General features: G+C 53.2%; 1 protein-coding gene across 17 annotated transcripts in view; it reads right to left on the bottom strand.

Annotated features, from left to right (window-relative positions):
• MAPT (microtubule associated protein tau) overlaps positions 1-16887 on the bottom strand; it is a 101044-nt gene that overhangs the window by 16207 nt on the left and 67950 nt on the right. For 7 of the 17 annotated variants that reach the window (XM_086687616.1, XM_086687619.1, XM_086687622.1 and 4 more), the window contains 3 exons: positions 14362-14417; positions 10426-10558; positions 6303-6568 (listed from right to left, as the gene is read on the bottom strand). In XM_086687616.1, coding sequence (XP_086543742.1) covers positions 6303-6568; positions 10426-10558; positions 14362-14417 — 455 coding nt within the window. Of the gene's footprint in view, positions 1-6302; positions 6569-8866; positions 8921-10425; positions 10559-11564; positions 11763-14361; positions 14418-16887 lie in introns of all 17 variants that reach the window. The other 10 variants (XM_086687608.1, XM_086687612.1, XM_086687615.1 and 7 more) reach the window with 3 other exon arrangements.

Here is a 16887-nt window from a genome sequence, read left to right as displayed (position 1 = left end):
CTGTTTAGTATTAGAAAACACACGCAAACACATGAAATAGCAAAACAACAAAATTAAAAGGATAATGGTAAAAGAAGCAGAGGTCATCAGGACTGACAATTAGACATCATTACATTGAACTCTGAGCTTCCTGGAAGCCAAGGCAAAAAGGGAAACTCGATGGGCTACCTAACTCTCCTTATCTGACAATAAAAACCAGTTTTTCAAGGAAGGTAACGTTATTTTCTGAACTAATCCATTTAAAGAGATTCATCAAATGAAGCAAGTGACATTAAGCAATAATAAGATCTGCAATATACATACAATTTTTTTTTTAATGTGGCTTTTTCTTATTCCAGTCCCACACCAAAAGAAAAAAAGGGCAGCAAGTTTTTTTGTGGGATTTGGCAATAGACGAAGCAGACCTGAATTACTGTTAGTCGTCAAATTAAGTCAACACCCTTTACAGAATGTTAGATTTACAGAAGGGGGATAAAAGAGTTGGCATTACGAAACTGAAATCCTGAAACTTAATTTCTCAGCTAGAACAATATGTGTGATATTGACCCTCAGCCCTGGCCAGACACTGAAAATCCTCATCAAAGGACAGAACAATGTTTTCGAGGCTCCAAATTTTGATCTCGGGGACTCACAGTCAAGGGAGAATTTCCTGTGGTCAGGGTTTGATCCTAGAGGAGAGGCTGGGGTGGAGGGTGACTAAAGGACATGAAGCTGTCCCAAACCCTCACTGGGCCTTGATCTGATTCCGTTTGAGCTCAGAGCTCTCAAGATGCTCCAGATGGCCCAGTCCTCCCCCAGGAGCTCCCAGGCTGGCCCAGTGTCCACTGGCTATCCCCGGAAAGGCCTGTCTCCAGCATGGCCTGGTGCTTGGTGGGCCCATCTTGGCTCCACTAGGGTCAACATACCCAGTGCATCTTCAAAACGATGGGATTTATACAAGATTGTTCAGAAAGATGCCATGTGCAGGGGGAGATGCCCAGAAGGTCAGGAAATTGCAGGGCTGTCCCAGGGGAGGGTCCCAGCCCTGTTCTGCAGGACCTGGCACCCTAGCTCAGGTTTAGCTTAGTTATAGCTGGCCCTGACCCAGGAGAGGCAGACTACCCCAGGTACAAATTGACTTAATTTACTCCATGTAAAGGTCTGACGTGTCTGTTTTGTTTTTTATTTTTTAATTTTTTTAACATTTCATTTTTTGAGAGACAGAGACACAGAGTATGAGCTGGGGAGGGGCAGAGAGAGAGGGAGACAGAATCTGAAGCAGGCTCCAGGCTCTCAGCTGTCAGCACAGAGCCCGAGGTGGGGCCCGAACCCATGAACTGTGAGATGATGACCTCAGCCGAAGTCGGACGCTTAACGGACTGAGCCACCCAGGCACCCCTAGACGTGTCTGCTTTTTAAAATGAGAACTGGGACTTTGTCACTGACTATAATGAATGTTAAAGATACAGACTTCAGTTCTCCAGGATGGAGACAGACACAGCATTCTGTCGTCATCTTGTGGTTGCCTGGAATATTGCAGCCCAAGGCTTTCAAGGCCCTTCAGCTCCTGCAGGTTTCGGTCCTGCCTGGCCGATCCCAGCCACTGGCCTGAACATCCTCAGAGAACGTGACTTTAGCTCCACCTGCTCAGAACCAACCAGACCACCCCATGTTTGGGCCCCCGTGCCCTTTTCCCGCCATGACTTTGTAATCCTTTCCCACCCTTGGCAGCCACGGGCACTGCCTTGGTTCTCCGGAGCAGGCAGCCTTGGCCCTGAGTGAGCTCCTCCTCTCCCACCCTGGGCGGTCCCTGGGGCCCCTGTGCTTCCCACTGACACAGAAGGGCTGCTGAGGGCTCTCCGCGGCGTTGCCTTAACCTTGCTGGGCCCTCACCCGCCCGGTTGTTCAACTCTGATTCTCCCAACCTCAGTCCCCAGGACCCACTGACCATGGAGCCTGAGGCTGGCTCCCTGCGGGCAGTGCCCTCCTCCTCCTCTGTCCTCTCCTGTCCTGTCAGGGCAAACTCCCAGCTGGTTCACCGCAGACCCAGCAGGGACCTCCCTCTATCGGCTGGCAACCCCCCTTAGCTCTTGTGTAAAGGAACAAAACTCCAGCCTAAACCCATGTGCCCCTGGCCACCCCAGCCCTGTGACTTCTAGTTTTATTCTGCTTTTGGTCTGAACATCTCCAGGGTGTAGTTTCTCACTGTCTTCCTTCGGCCCATGTGCCTGGCACTCAAAGACCAACGATGGTTCCAAAACGGGCCTGTCCTGTCTTGTCTGACTTGCTGGTGACATATCACATTGCGGGGGACAGTCCATAACACAGGTGACCCTCAGTGATGCTGGTCAAGTGACCCTCAGTGTGGTGACCCTCAACCCTCACTGTGGGGGACCCTCAGTGGTGTGGGGGACCCTTAGTGTGGGGGACCCTCAGTGGTGTGGGTTTAATTTAATTCCTGGTATTTAAAAATTTCCCCTTTCAGTTACATGGACTTTCTATGTCCTTCTGTTTTTCTTTTAATGTGGGCTGGGACAAACAGGGCTGGGACAAACCCAGGGCAGGGCTGCAGGACACAGGGGCTGGCCTGGGTGGGGAACGAGCCTACTGAGGCAGGTGGAGGGAATCTGAAAACAGGGTCAAGGACTGAAAGAGGAAAAACCGGCCATCAGATCCAGGGTACGCAGGAGACCCTAGTAGTGGGGGTTGAGGCCAGAGGCCAGCAGGATAAGAATTTGGGGACACTGGGCCTCAGCTTGCACATTGGGAACATCTGGGAAGACTCTCCGGGAGATCCTAATGGGCCGGGGGAAGGCTCTGGCACCAAGATTTTTCAAACAACCCACCCCCCGGCCCTCAGGTGATCCTCTAGCAGTCAGGCGGAAGGGCTGCTCCCCCAGGGAGCTGTATGCTTGTCTGCGTGGCTGGCCTGCCTTCCCTTCTCCCCCAGCCCCTGGTGGATTCAGCTGGTTCTGTTAAAGTGGCCAAGTGCTTATCTGCGATTTCAAAAATAATTTCGTTCTGGGACGACTGGGTGGCTCAGTCCATGGAGTGTCCGACTTCAGCTCAGGTCACGATCTCACGGTCCGTGAGTTTGAGCCCCGTGTCAGGCTCTGTGCTGACAGCTCAGAGCCTGGAACCTGCTTCAGATTCTGTGTCTCCCTCTCTGTCTGCCTCTCCCGGGCCTGTGCTCTCACGCACACGCTCTCTCTCAATAAATAAACGTTAAAAAAAATAATTTCACTCCGGACTCTTCAAGTAATACCTGCTCACAACAGCAAATCGTGAAAACAGAGCGAAGTACAGAGCAGTAAACAGGTGTTTTGCATTTTTTTTCCAACCACGGATTTACATCAATCCTCTGCGGTTTTCAGTCTCTGCAGGTTTGCAAACTGAACCCTTTACCTCCTCCTTCGGTGTGAGCATCTATGCAGGGAGCTGCGTTGTTCTTCAGACTCACAGCGCTGACCCTTTTGCAGCATAAACACCCACAGAACTTGCTGCATGCAGGACACTGTGGGACACCACAGGGCCCCCAAAGGTCTCAAGGAGACCTCAGGAGACCTGCAGTCGGGGCCTTTTAATGGCCTTCTCTGTGGATCCCATGTGCCTTCTTCTTTCCTGTTTCTTTTCCCTTCATTTCCCCGGGAGATTAGTGTTGCTCTTTGTCATGGCTGAAGGTTTCTTTGTTTCAGAAAATTTTCTGGGTTTTCCATGGGATTTAAGAGAAGCTGTTACTCCTCCCTTTGCCACTTTCCTGCCTCCTCCCCCAAAGAGTCCTGGATAGTTGCCCTCTCCCCTTTAACCCTTCGGTAGACGTGGACAGCTTTGTGCCTGCGCCCCAAATTGGGAGCATTTCCACGCTGAGCATTGGTTGCTGGCTCTCTTCCACTGGACTCCTCTTCCCCCACAGACGGGGCAGTCCTGGGTGCAAGGGGCAGATTCCGGCCCTGGAAGGGTCTCCAGTGGGACATGCTCAGCCCCGGCCCCGAGTTCTCTGCAGAACTGCTGGAGCCAGGCCAGGAGCACCCACGCTTTCCAAGCTGATGTCGGAGGAACTCAGGGCTGGTGGGGGTGCAGCCTGAGCTGGTGGGGGTACAGCCTGGGCTGATGCAGGTGCAGCCTGGGGCCAGCAGGAAGAAGTGAGTGTTTGCTGCTGTGTGACAGCCCTCGGGCTGGAGATGCTGATGGTGACAGTTTCTCTCTTTCAGTGACGAGTCATTGTGAAATGCTGGTCACAGCCACCATCTTCTTGTAGGTGCAGGACTGGCCGTGCGGGTGTTTTGTTTTTCCTTTTTCTTTTTTTTTTTTTTTAATTTTTTTTTTCAACGTTTATTTATTTTATTTTTGGGACAGAGAGAGACAGAGCATGAACGGGGGAGGGGCAGAGAGAGAGGGAGACACAGAATCGGAAACAGGCTCCAGGCTCCGAGCCATCAGCCCAGAGCCCGACGCGGGGCTCGAACTCCCGGACCGCGAGATCGTGACCTGGCTGAAGTCGGCCGCTTAACCGACTGCGCCACCCAGGCGCCCCTGTTTTTCCTTTTTCAAAGCGAGGAGCAAACGGTCACTTTTGTTTTTCCTTTTTCAAAGCGAGGAGCAAACGGCCACTTTATGTCGTGAGAATAGGGCACACACACCAGACACTGTCGGTGCTGAGGGGCCTGTGCGACCACCAGTGGCCAACACCCCACCACCTCGGAAACACTATTCCTGCAGATCCCTCTGCCGAGAACCTCCCGGAGGGGCCAACTTCAAGTCAACACCCCGGCTGCCCCAGCTTCCAGCCCCTTCTGGAAGGAGATGGGCATGTTTACAAGGAGCAGCCAAGGCAAACACTGCAGAAAAGTAAACACGGGAAGTAAACAAGGCCAACTCTGTGGACCAAAGACCAGTGGCCATGAGACCCAGGGCTTTACCCCAGGAGGCACCCAGGCCTCCCAACTGGGCAGGACTCTACAGCCCCGGGATGGGAAAGGCCAGGGAGAGGTCCTGAGGCTCCATGGGGACCAAGGCACAGGGTTTCAATTAAGGCACCAACATGGACAGAAAGCGCTGAGACGCCCTCCCCTCACGGTGACCCAGACGCCAGCCACGAGCGATAAATAACGTCAATACTGCAAAGGCCCCCGCTGTGGGGGAGGCACATGGTTCTAACTAGAAGGGAAACATTGGTTCCAGATGCCGTAATGCTCCCCCCAGCACAGCCAGAGGCTCGTCGCCCCCCAAGACGGCCCAAGCCCAGGAGGCCAAGCACATCTGTGCTCCTAAGAGCGGAGTCGTGGTCCTCTGTCCCCCATCCACGCCACCTATTCTCCCTTCTCCACTCCCCTTCCTGGTGCTGGAGGGGGAGACAGGCTGTTGCGGGCCGACCCGTGGCCCCCAAAATTCATATGCTGATGTCTTAACTCACAGTGCCTCAGAACGCGACTGTATTTGGAGATGACGTCTTTAAAGAGGTGGGCCCCTATCCAGTATGACTGGTGTCCTTCCAGGAAGGAGAGACTGGGACACAGAGGCACCAGAGAAAAGACCACGTGAGGACACGAGAAGGCGGCCACATCCACAAGCCAAGCAGAGACCTCATAAAACACTGGTCCTGCTGATAACCTTGATCGTGGTATTCTGGCCTCCGGAACTGTGAGGAAATAAACCTCTGTTATATAAGCTGCCCAGTCTGTGGTATTTTCTACGTCAGCCTTAGGACACTCATACAATGGGGGGGGCAGGGACATGAAGAGGAGGAAGGGGGTCCAGGTCAGTCCCTATCTCCCACCACCTCACGCCCTTGGACGCTCACGTCTCTCCACCTTTAGGAAACCCAAAGATTTCATGAGCGCCCACCGGCTCTGAGGAATTGCTTGTTCCAAACGGCACCCCAAATTTCCTCAGAACTGAGGATTTGAGAGAAACCTAACCTAACGTCTAACGAATGCCAGAGGCACTCACCTGTAGACTGCTTGCATCATGTTCTAAATATAAGGTTGGGGAACCTCTGCGGGTGCCTCCACTTTGAGAACGCCCAGGCTTTACCCCATGGAGAGACAACCAACCCTTGTCGTCTCAGATACTGTCCCGTCAGCAGAGGCCCAAACAGGAAAGGAAAGAACCAGTACTTTCTCTCCCCTGAGCAGGGAGAGCACTCACGGCTTGGTGGGGACGCCCAAACAGAATGGAACCATGACGTGCCGTCTTTCCTTGAAGAGATCCGAGAGGGACTGGGGTGCCATGTGAGGTGAGAGTCACTGTGGGGGGCACCCACACACCTTCTCCTGGTTGTCCTGGGATGGGCACACACCCAGCCGGCCTCTGAGCGCCCTTACCTTCCCGCCTCCTGGCTGGTGCTTCAGGTTTTCGGTGGAGCCGATCTTGGATCTGACATTCTTCAGGTCTGGCATGGGGACGGGGGCCGTCTGCAGGCGGCTCTTGGCTGAAGATGGCGACTTGGGTGGAGTGCGGACCACCGCCACCTTCTTGGGCTCCCGGGTCGGCGGGGTCGGCAGGGACGGGGTGCGGGAGCGGCTGCCGGGGGTGCCCGGGGAGCCGGGGCTGCTGTAGCCGCTGCGATCCCCAGATTTCCCAGATTCACCTGGAGAGAGAGGAGGGGGTGAGCCCAGTGCTTGGGGTGGGTGGGAGCCAGCAAAGGCCCGGGGTAGGGGGGGGCTGCCTGTCCTGAGGGCCCACTCCCAGACTCAGAGCCAGTTAGGCAGGTGGGAACAAGGCCAGAAGCTCAGCTAAACCAGCAGGAGGCTGTCCTTGCTCTCATTTCTAGAGAAATGTCTCTTCCTCTGGGCCTTGTTGCTTAGGGACCGAGATTCCCTGTTTCCCAGAGAAGCAAGAGAGTGGTCACCAAGGACCACCCAGTAGCCTTCCCCGAGGGGACCATCTCTGCCCCACGGCCCTGGAGTCAAGAGAGAGATTCCAACACGCTGTGTGGTCCCAGAGAAGTCATGTTCCCTCTCAGAGCTCAGGGGTCTCGACTCAAACAGGGAGAGAATTATAATGCCGCAGTGAGGGGCGCCAGGCACAGATGCCTGTAGATGTGCTTTGTAAAACCAGCACAATTCTACATGGCCCTTCCCCGAGTAAGGGTGACACAGTGACAGGACCAGGGGGGTGCCCTTGTCTGGGTCTGTTAGACCCTTTGCCCACTGGGTGGCTTCTAAGCTGTTCAGCAAGTTCAAGGCCTCTATCCCAGCAGGCCCCTGCGCACACTCCCCGACTCCTCTGTGGTGAGTGGGGTCGACGAATGTACGCCTGCTTCGTGGCCACCCGTCTCTAGCTCTCCAGACAAGCCACGCTGCCTCGTGCCGCCGTGCCCTCCCCAACAGCTCCCTCCCCCGCTGCGCCCATGCGCAGTGATCCCTGCGCCTTTGCAAACTTTTAGGAAGGCTGCTGGGACTGTTCTCTCCCCGACAGACTCAGTCCCGGGCTCCCCAGCAGCTTCCCCCCTGCACTTCCCATGCCCCTGTCCACTCCATAGTTACTATTCCCTCTGCCCCATGAAGCAGTGTTTCTCCAAGTGTGGCCCAGGGGCCCCTGCATCAGAACGTCCAGAGCCTCGAGTCAGAAATGAGACCCATAGGATGCAGATCCCTGGGCCCGTCCAGACCTGGCATGACGGAGCCTCCTGGGCTGAAGGCCTGTACTATGGGTTCTTCCCAAGCTCCCAGGAGAATTCCTTCTTCTTCTTCTTCTTTTTTGTTAATGTTTGGTTATTTTTGAGAGACAGAGAGAGCCCCCACTCGCGGGGGAGGGGCAGAGAGAGGGAGACAGAATCCGAAGCAGGCTCCAGGCTCTGAGCTGTCAGCACAGGGCCGCACATGGGGTTTGAACTCGTGAACCATGAGATCATGACCTGAACTGAAGTGGGACGCTCAACCCAGTGAGCCACCCACGCAGGTGCCCCCCAAGCTCCCTGGGGACTCCTGAGCACAATGGAGTCTGACAGCCACGGGGCTGAATGCTGTGCCGGTGTGAGGGCCCGGCTCCCCTCAGCTTTGGGGGTGTCTGGGCTCTACGGCCGCCTCCAAGCTTCCCAGATCCCTTGGCCCCTTGCGCCAGGAACCTTCTGTACCAAACAGGGACCTGTAGGCTCCAGCCTGGAGAAGGATGGCTCTTGGTTGGAAGCATCATGTGGCAGCAAAAAGGCGACTTCTCCCATCAAGAGGACAGCCACCCCCATTTTTTTGAGTTTGAATTTCCACATCTGTTGGATGTTCCTAATGTCATCAAGCTCTGGTAACAGGACAGATGAAGCTTTTTTTTCCTCCTTTTCCACATGGGGAAACAACAGACAGGGCCTCCGCTCCAGGTTCAGCCCCCTGTCCCGCCCCCCGCCCCCCAACCCAGCCTCCAGGCACACAGGCTGATCACTGGGCTTGGTGTTAGTTACAAACCCTTTCTGCGCCACGTAATTGCACATTGTGGGCAAACCACTCAGCCTCCTAAGCCTGTATTCCCATCTGGAAAATGGGGAGAGCGGTCACAGCCCACAGTGCTGATTTGAAGGCTGGATGTAGTAACAGGGGGGAGTGTTTAATACATGTGTGTTTAATAAATGCCCGCAGGAATTTCACACCTAAACCTTGGTCCAAGCTTCCAGCACCCACCAGCAGCTGGAGACACATGCTCCCTGCCCCCACCAAAGCCTCAGCTGGAGTAAACGAGAACACGCAGGAATAAAAAGCCCCATCAGACAGACACGTCTGCATATGCCACACACGAGGAGCAGGAGTTCTGACGGTTCTGCGTTCAGGTTCAACGTGGGAAATGCACGTTTCAGAAGCAGGTCCTCTCCCCTCCGCTCTAAAAACCTAAGCCAGCAAATGGCCACACACGAAAAGCAAAGTGCCCCACGGGGCACTCAAAGCGGCCTCAGAATTACCTCGCTCAGATTTTGCCCCTGCAGGGGGTGGTTTTCTCTGCACTTGCTTGGTAGCTTAAAAAGAAAAATCCACAGGAAGACTCATTATAATGAAGCTTAAACAGGGCCTCAGTGAGCTCTTCATGCTGTCTGTAGGCACCAGCCATGCCCAGCCAGGCCAGACGGCGGAAGCGAGCCGGGCAGGGAATGTGTTCAGGGAGCAGGGGTCCCGACTGGCAGGAGACAGGGTGAGGTGGCCCGCAGGGGAGATGTGCGCACCAGGAAGCTGCCACCCAAAAGCAGGTAAGACCGGAAGAGAAATGCATGTTCCCAGCTGTGTGAGTCAACTAGCTTAAGGCCAAGTAAAGAAAAGCAGGATCAAAATCACTTTCAAAATCCAATCACAATTCTGTGAATTACCCTTGTTATCAAATGAATTACATCCAAGGAGAAACAACCAATGCGTGTTAATGAGCAGCCGTCCTCTTAGGCACCACCCCAGGGCAAAGCAGGCAAACACCACAGCAAAAACACACACACACCGAGGGCTCCGAGCTCCCTGCCTGGGCCAGCGCAGGGCGGAGAGACCACTGACTAGTCCAGGCCTCTCGAGACCCGTACAACATCCACAGGCCCCTGAGCACCTCCTTAAAGCCAACACAGGCCAGATGCCCCTTGAGTTGTGCAGAATCTAAACCCAGTTGCCTGGGACAGACCCCCGGGGGCTGTGGGAGAGCCCGGCTGTCTCCCATCCCCCAAAGAAGGCAACTCTACACTTTATAGCACCACTAGGAGCAGGAGTGGAATCGCTCCCTGCCTGGTTCCCCAAACTAACTGGGTTTACTCACACGGGCACAGGGGATCGGGCAGCGGGCAGGTGCTCTGCCAAAGGGCCCACTCCCAGCAAGTTCAAGTGTGCAAGGGCCACACCCAATGTGAGGTCACCCATAGTGACCTATCCAGAGACACGGAGCCACTCGTCTCACTAGGGGGCTGAAAAACACCTCCTGGGGGCCCGGGACTTGGGGGTTAGAGAACCTCAGCCAATCTCTTTTCCTGCCACTGTTTTATTTTTTTAATTTTTTTTGACGTTTATTCATTTTTTGGTAGAGACAGAGCGTGAGTGCAGGAGGGGCAGAGAGAGAGGGAGACACAGAATCCAAAGCAGGCTCCAGGCTCTGAACTGACAGCACAGAGCCCGACGCGGGGCTCAAACTCACAGACCGTGAGATCATGACCTGAGCCGAAGTCGGACGCCCAACCGACTGAGCCACCCAGGTGTCCCATCCTGCCACTGTTAATCACACGGCTGCATTCTCCTCATGCTTAAAGTGAGCTGCTTAGACTTATTCATACAAATTCTTAGGGTCTTGATTTCTTCACTGATCAAAAGTGGGGATTCAATGATCTACCTTGGAAAATTGTCAAAAGGATTACAAAGAAAATGAGCCATCTGGCGGTTAGTGAACTGTAGGTGCCCGTCAGCTACCAGAAGTGGCTAACTGTCAGGGGCCTTCGGAGAGGAGGAGGGCACATGCTGACAGCTGCCCCTGACGTGGATTCCAGAATGTTCTTCTTACCGGTGCCCGGTGGGGTCTTTGGGGAGGGCGTGGTTTTCGCTGGAATCCTGGTGGCATTGGCCTGGCCTTTCTGGCCTGGAGGGGCCGCTCCCCGGGGTGTGGCGATCTTCGTTCCAGCTTTACCGTCCGCCCCCTGTGAACCGAAGCACGGCACAGTGGTTTTTACGATCGGGGAAGGTTACTATCACCTAGAGTCAGTGCCAGTCCCACTCAACCTCCTCGATTCAAAATGAGGCTAAGATCCAAAACGACCCTTCGCCTACTAGGATGCGACAAATGTCTTCTACAGTCTCATGGGTTTGCCGGTACACCAACCCACAGCCCCACCCAAACGCCACATGCCCTGACTACCATTTTCCACAACAGGCATCAGCATGAGTTGTGCTAATGTGTTCCATAAAAAACACAACAGGGCTTATAGTGAGGATCAAGCTCTTTATCCACCCAGGGCCCATCATGGGCAGGACACTCCTATATGGACAGCCACTTTCTGATTCTCTGTAGGGATTTATTTATCTGACTGATGGTGGTTGGTTTCACCAGAGAGCCGCGGAGACACCGATGAACCTGACCTCGAGCGCTAACAGAGCTAGGTCATTGTTTTCTTCTCTCCCAAACAGCCCTCAGGTTTCAGTGACTCCTGAGTGTGCTGAGAGCCTTTGGCGGGGTGAACACCAGCACCAATCAGCCCACCGGCCAAAGGTCCAGAGCCCCCAGGCACAGCCTGCTGACTGCAGGCAGTTACTGGCTTTGACCTTGACACATAACGCAAACTCAAAAAAGAAACGGACATTCACCAAAGACCACAAGATGGTTCGGCAGAGGAGTGACCTTGTGGGACAGGCATTGCTGTGTCCAACCCAAATGAGGGCAATCTGGAAGCTCTCTCCAGTGCCAAAGGGCGGGGATTTTCAAATCAGGGTCCCATGGGGTGCTGTGGGGGCTGCTCTGAGGGACTAACGGAAGCGGAGATAAATGGTGCCACGCCCCCCTTTCCCCTTTCAACCAGACTTGTCTTTGCTCTACACGGTGCTTCCAGGTAAGAGTTTATCCAAAGGAAGGTCTTTGTGGCTAAAAACAACACACATCTGAAAACCATATGAGAGCAGCCTGATTCTTTTCAAAGGCGGTTTCCTTACCTTGACTTTCATCTCCTTTGCTCCAGAACTGCCAGTTCGGGGTGTGACAGAAGAGACGTGTTTAGGAGAGGAAGATGACTCTGGGCACACGGCAGGGCTGGAGGGTTTGATCAAAGGGTCTGAGCTACCAGGAGTGGGGCGTTTGGGGCTAAGGCAAGGCCTATTTTTCAGGGTTTTAGCAGAGGAAGGTGTGGATGTCTTAAACATAAACATAAATAAAATCAAAATAAAAGTCAGCACATGGGGGAGGGGAACAAACTGAAAAAGGACAGTAACTAAAAATAAACATGGCAGGTCATGGTTTAAAGCAGTGATCTCCAAACTGTGTGGATCACGTACCCTTATCCACCCTTCTCGTCCCTAAGAACAGAAAGCAGCCACACACCCTAACGTCCTCATACTTATTTATAGGTGAAATATGTATACTATGATGCCAACATAGGATGTATATTTAAAAACGTATGTATGACAGAACTTTTAAACGAGAAGAGGAAAAAAAAAACCCAATGGGAGTTCTAGAATGTTCTTTAGTCCATTGGATCTTCTTGGGCCGCCCCCCACCACCCCCACTTTGGAGACCACTGGTTTAAAGGTGTTTCATGCCCAAAGAGTTAATGGAGATTGCCAAAGCATATGGTTCTTAGGGTGTTTTTCAAGAAAACATCCCCAATGTGTCATAGGTCAGAAGGGCCCCACTTTCTGCTAAATTCCAGGTGAGGAACTCATGCCGGCCTGCTAATCCTTGGCCGCCTTCTGCCACACTGAGAGTATCATGCTTGCTAAAATCACGACTGTGCTTGCTCCAAGTCTTAAAGATTCTGTCTCATACCTCAGGTCACACACACACACACACACACACACACACACACACTTTCTGATTAACGTCTCAAACAAAACGTATCTTAACACTATCTGGCGAATCTTCATCTGGCCAGTGTTCACTCTTGAACACACTCTACCTAAGGATACAGCCTGGTCAGTGGAGCAGATGACCTCACGGACGGAGCTGCCCCTTGGAGGACAGGGAAACTGATTGACGATTGCTTGTCCTAACTGGCTCTGGGGTACTCTGACTGGGAAGCTTGGTCGCCTGGAGGAGGTGAGCTTGGAGGAGGAGGGGTCACACCTTCAGGCATAAAACCCAGAGGCCTAGTCCAGATGTGTTTCAGAGAGGAAGTCAGAACTACCAAGCAGGGTCCTGACCACAGACTTCATTAGGCTTCTTGGTTGTGTTTCCTCATTGGCCTTGGACCCCCATCCCCCCAAATGGCTGAGGCCCTCTGTGCCAGCCAGCCATGGTGAGGAGGAGGCCTGAGGGGTGGGGAAAGGTGTGGGGGGAGGGACACAGGCCGAGGTCCTGGAGCTGGTGACAAGGAAGGTTGCGGGTGGGTATTCCTCCTTCTCCAGCTGCACAAGCCCCCTTCTGCCAACAGCACTCCCCACCTGGCCAAGGTTCCTGAAAGAACTGACCCTTCGGTGTCCAGGGCGGGGATGTCTTACCCAAGTGTGCAAATGCATGAAGAAAGGAAGGCATGCACGCATGAGGCTGGGATTCCCCTAATGTGCATCACGACTGCCTAACAGCTACGGCCTAGGGTAGCTCCCAGCTGCCTCATCAGGGGGTCTGGTGATGGCAAACCCTGACTTCCTACAGGGCAGGCAAAACACATGCCACCCAACTCCTAGGGCTACACTCGGCATCTGAAGACCCCATCGAGGCTCTGGGACAAGTTAGGACCCAGACGCTTCAGGCAGAATTTATACTGGAAATTTTGGATGCCTTTAAGAAAACTAGGTCTTCACCTAGAGCCACAGGGGGATTTTCTTGGGGAAACCTTACTGTCCAGTGACAGAAGAATTTTCCAGGATGCAAAGTCATTAAGGGAGGAAACTACAACTGACAGAAAGCCCTGAGAAAGCCAGCATGGCCGTGGATGCATTTTTGGTGGGAGCAGGAGCTTCATTCACGGTTCCTCGGGTTGGTTTCTGAAGACCGACCAAAGCTTACGTCAAACTGGCCCCATGGCAAGATTTCAAGATGGCGTCTACTGCACCACGTGTCCACTTAGCATTTAGGGGCGTGTATCGCGTTTCCCTCCTCGACTATCCTTCCCAGCGTCGTCAGCCCCTCCTGGCACTCCACACCAATCAACCAACCCATCTGCTTAGAGTTCTGAAAGCATGCATCATTTCCTCATGCTTCCGGGTTTTGCTGTGCTGTTCCCGCTCCTCAGAATGCTGCTTCCACCTCTGCCTCGGCAGCCCTCCTTTACCTTTCCTTCACGGCCTACCTCACTGGTCCTCTTTTCTTGGGCTTTTCCAGAACCCTCCACCTTAGGTGAGAGGTCACTTCCTTGATCAACACTCCCTCAGCCACCTGAGTAAATGATATTCTCTATACACCTTAAATGTGTGTGTGTGTGTGTGTGTGTGTGTGTGTGTACATATATGTTTGCTGATCCTAGATCTGCAGTGGGTAGTGTAAGATTCAAACTTTACTGCAGAAAATTCAAACGTATCTTCGTTTACTGTGAACATCGCATTTCAATTCTGCTAATGGCATTGCAGTTAGGAGCTCTTACTCATGAACCTGCCAACCGCCCTTCCCTGGCAGAAGCATCAAAATGGATAAATGCTGGAACTTGAAAAGTTTGCATGAAACTACAAAGCACTTTTAATGACAGTCATCCTTCCGCGGCAGATGCTCTGCGCGTGTTACATATAGAAATTAATTCAGATAAGCACGGCTTCTCGATAAACTGGATGTTGGCAGAGGCTCACGGTTTCATCAGCTTACCTTGGCTTTTTTGTCATCAGCTCCCGTCCCATCTCTGCCTTTACTGACCATGCGAGCTGATAAGATACAAAATGAGAATGTAAGTTACCCCCATTTGCACAGCTCCCAGAAAGAGCCGGACGTAGTCAACGCTGATTTCTCGGGATCAGTGCAACGTGTTTGGTTCAGCTGGGCTTGGTGGGCATTCAGTTGATTTTCTTTCCCCTTCAATCTGTCTCTCGTTGTTAGTATCAACACAGCACACTGGGGTCATTGCTTGGAGCAGGCTGGCCGAGGGTGGGGACATGCAGAGGGGGCGCAGTGAAAACTTGTTCCAGGCACACGCGGACACGGGGGCAAATCAGGATCGGAGACAGCGCAGACCCATCTCACGGGCTCCTTTCCTGTCTTAGCCAGGGTCAACCTCCTCCAGCGGGGACCACCTCCATGCCAAGGAGGGGCATTTGGAGGCCCCAGGGCCACAGATGGGGAAGCTCAGCTATGCTCCGACCTTCTGTAGGACCCCCCCCCCCCGACACTCATGCTGGCACCCAAGGTTCAGGGTAAGTGAGTTGTCTGCCCAGAGCCTGTCCCTCACTAGGGAGGCTACAGTCGCCAGCCCCAGCTGCCCCCTGACAAGCCCACTCCACACCAGCCCGGGAAGGTCTTACTGCCACCTACAGACCCTCCCAAGGGGAGGAAAATTTCCATTGTCCAATGGACATCCTTGCCATTTTCCCAAATTAGCTACAAACTAGTCACTGTCGAACAGCTTAGCAGATCAATTCTGGAGTTTGGAAACAAAACACTGCCGGCTTCTGTGTGTAAAAGCCGCACCCCTTGGTGAAACCACAGGTCCACCAGCACCATCTCTAACCCATCTTTTCCTTCGGTTGACGTTCTTTGTTGACAATTGAGGATAGATTTTCATCTTTGGTTTCAATATCATATTCCCCCTGCCAAAAGGCCAATGGGGTCTCTTGGAGGTTCACACTGGCTACTGGAGCCTGGATTTCTAGAGTGACCCGAACTGATGATCTAGCCCAGAGATTTGCACAACGTACTGCTCAGCAGCACCACTGGGACAGGTTGAAAAAACACAGATTCCTGGGCCCACCCAAGACTCGTAAGTGTAAGGTGGGGCTTAGGAATATGCGTTTTCATAAGAGACCCAGGTAGACTGGATTCACATCTTTTGCCCAAATCAACCACGGCCACCATGTCACAACAAAAGCAGCTGCTAGATATGCACTTCCCAAATCGGGTGCTACTGAACGGGTCCTCTTCCAGGAGATGTTAGCAGGTGGGATCACATAAATTTGGGAAATCCATACTCTGTATCTTTCTCAGAGGGTCATAATGTGCAACTGAATATTAAAGGTTCTGACAAGTCCTGCAGCAGCAAACCTCGCTTCACTTGGCTTAGCCTGTTTTTCCCAGACTAATTGGACCATGGAACTCTTTTTCCCCTGGATACATCTATCGATAGCCAGTGTTCATAAAACACCATTTCAGGAAACGCTCTTATAATCTGCCGCATCACAGGTATTTGTCCCCTAGTATTTTGGAATTTAGGGTATTTTAAAATAAGATATATGATTTCTTTTTTTGGCCTTCAACTTTAATACAGGTTCCTTTATCTACAACATTTCTAAGTTCTCTTGACAAGTAAAATCTAATAAAAATCGAATAGAGGTTTGCAATGGATGGCTCAAGTAACACCCATTTCTGGGCCCTCCAAACACGCGAGAGGTCCTAAAGGTATGAATGCGCCCAACTTGTAGCCTGGAGGCCTCCTCTGGCCTCCTCGTCTTCCTGACAGGACACAGAGACCCCAACATGGGGGAACCTCCCCTCCCACCTCTCCGGCTCCCCAAGGGCTGCTCTGGTAGAGTGGGCTGGGGCTGAGGCCCCTGCAATCCCAGCACAGGGTTCCCCGGGCTCTGCCGAGGGCGGGGGAGGAGGAGATTCGGGACAGGAATGTTTGTTTCTGCTCATTGTCTCCCCTGCCGCAAGGCAGGGCGGGCAGGGGTGGGGGCTGTTAAACCGAAGGCTCAGCACAGGCTCTCGGCTGCCCCCAAATCCTCATACGTGTGTCGTGTGCTGTATGTGATGTGTTGTCCGCTGACAAGAGCAGCACAGGCCAGGCTCACGGCCTCTGTGTCTCTGGGCTCGGAGAACCTTCCAGAAGGTGCTGTGCTGACCAGGGAAGAGTGTGACGTGCACAGCAGACCCGCCCAGATTGTCAATGTGGCTCTGTCACTTACTGCTTGGTGGCCCTCAGCAAGTTACGTTCCCTCTCTGAGCCTCACTTGCCTCATTTGCAGAGCGGGGCTCCTTATGCCCCCTTGGAAGGGCTGGGAGGGTTCTAGACAATGAATTTAGGGCACACAAGTGAACCGGCTGTCATCCGCCCTGGGGAGGGCGGCACACCGACCAGCTGGGGGCTGGAGGACCGTTGTAATTCAAGTGGCCAGAGAAACGAACGGGGCGGAAAGCGCCGGGCGGGTGTTGGTGACATGCAACATGGCGGGCAAGCGTGAGAGC

Source organism: Puma concolor, chromosome E1, assembly GCF_028749965.1.
Source record: "Puma concolor isolate L17-30 chromosome E1, mPumCon1.1.hap2, whole genome shotgun sequence".
NCBI lineage: Eukaryota > Metazoa > Chordata > Mammalia > Carnivora > Felidae > Puma > Puma concolor.
Note: the sequence above shows the minus strand (reverse complement) of the source record. Positions and strands in the feature narration are given on the sequence as shown.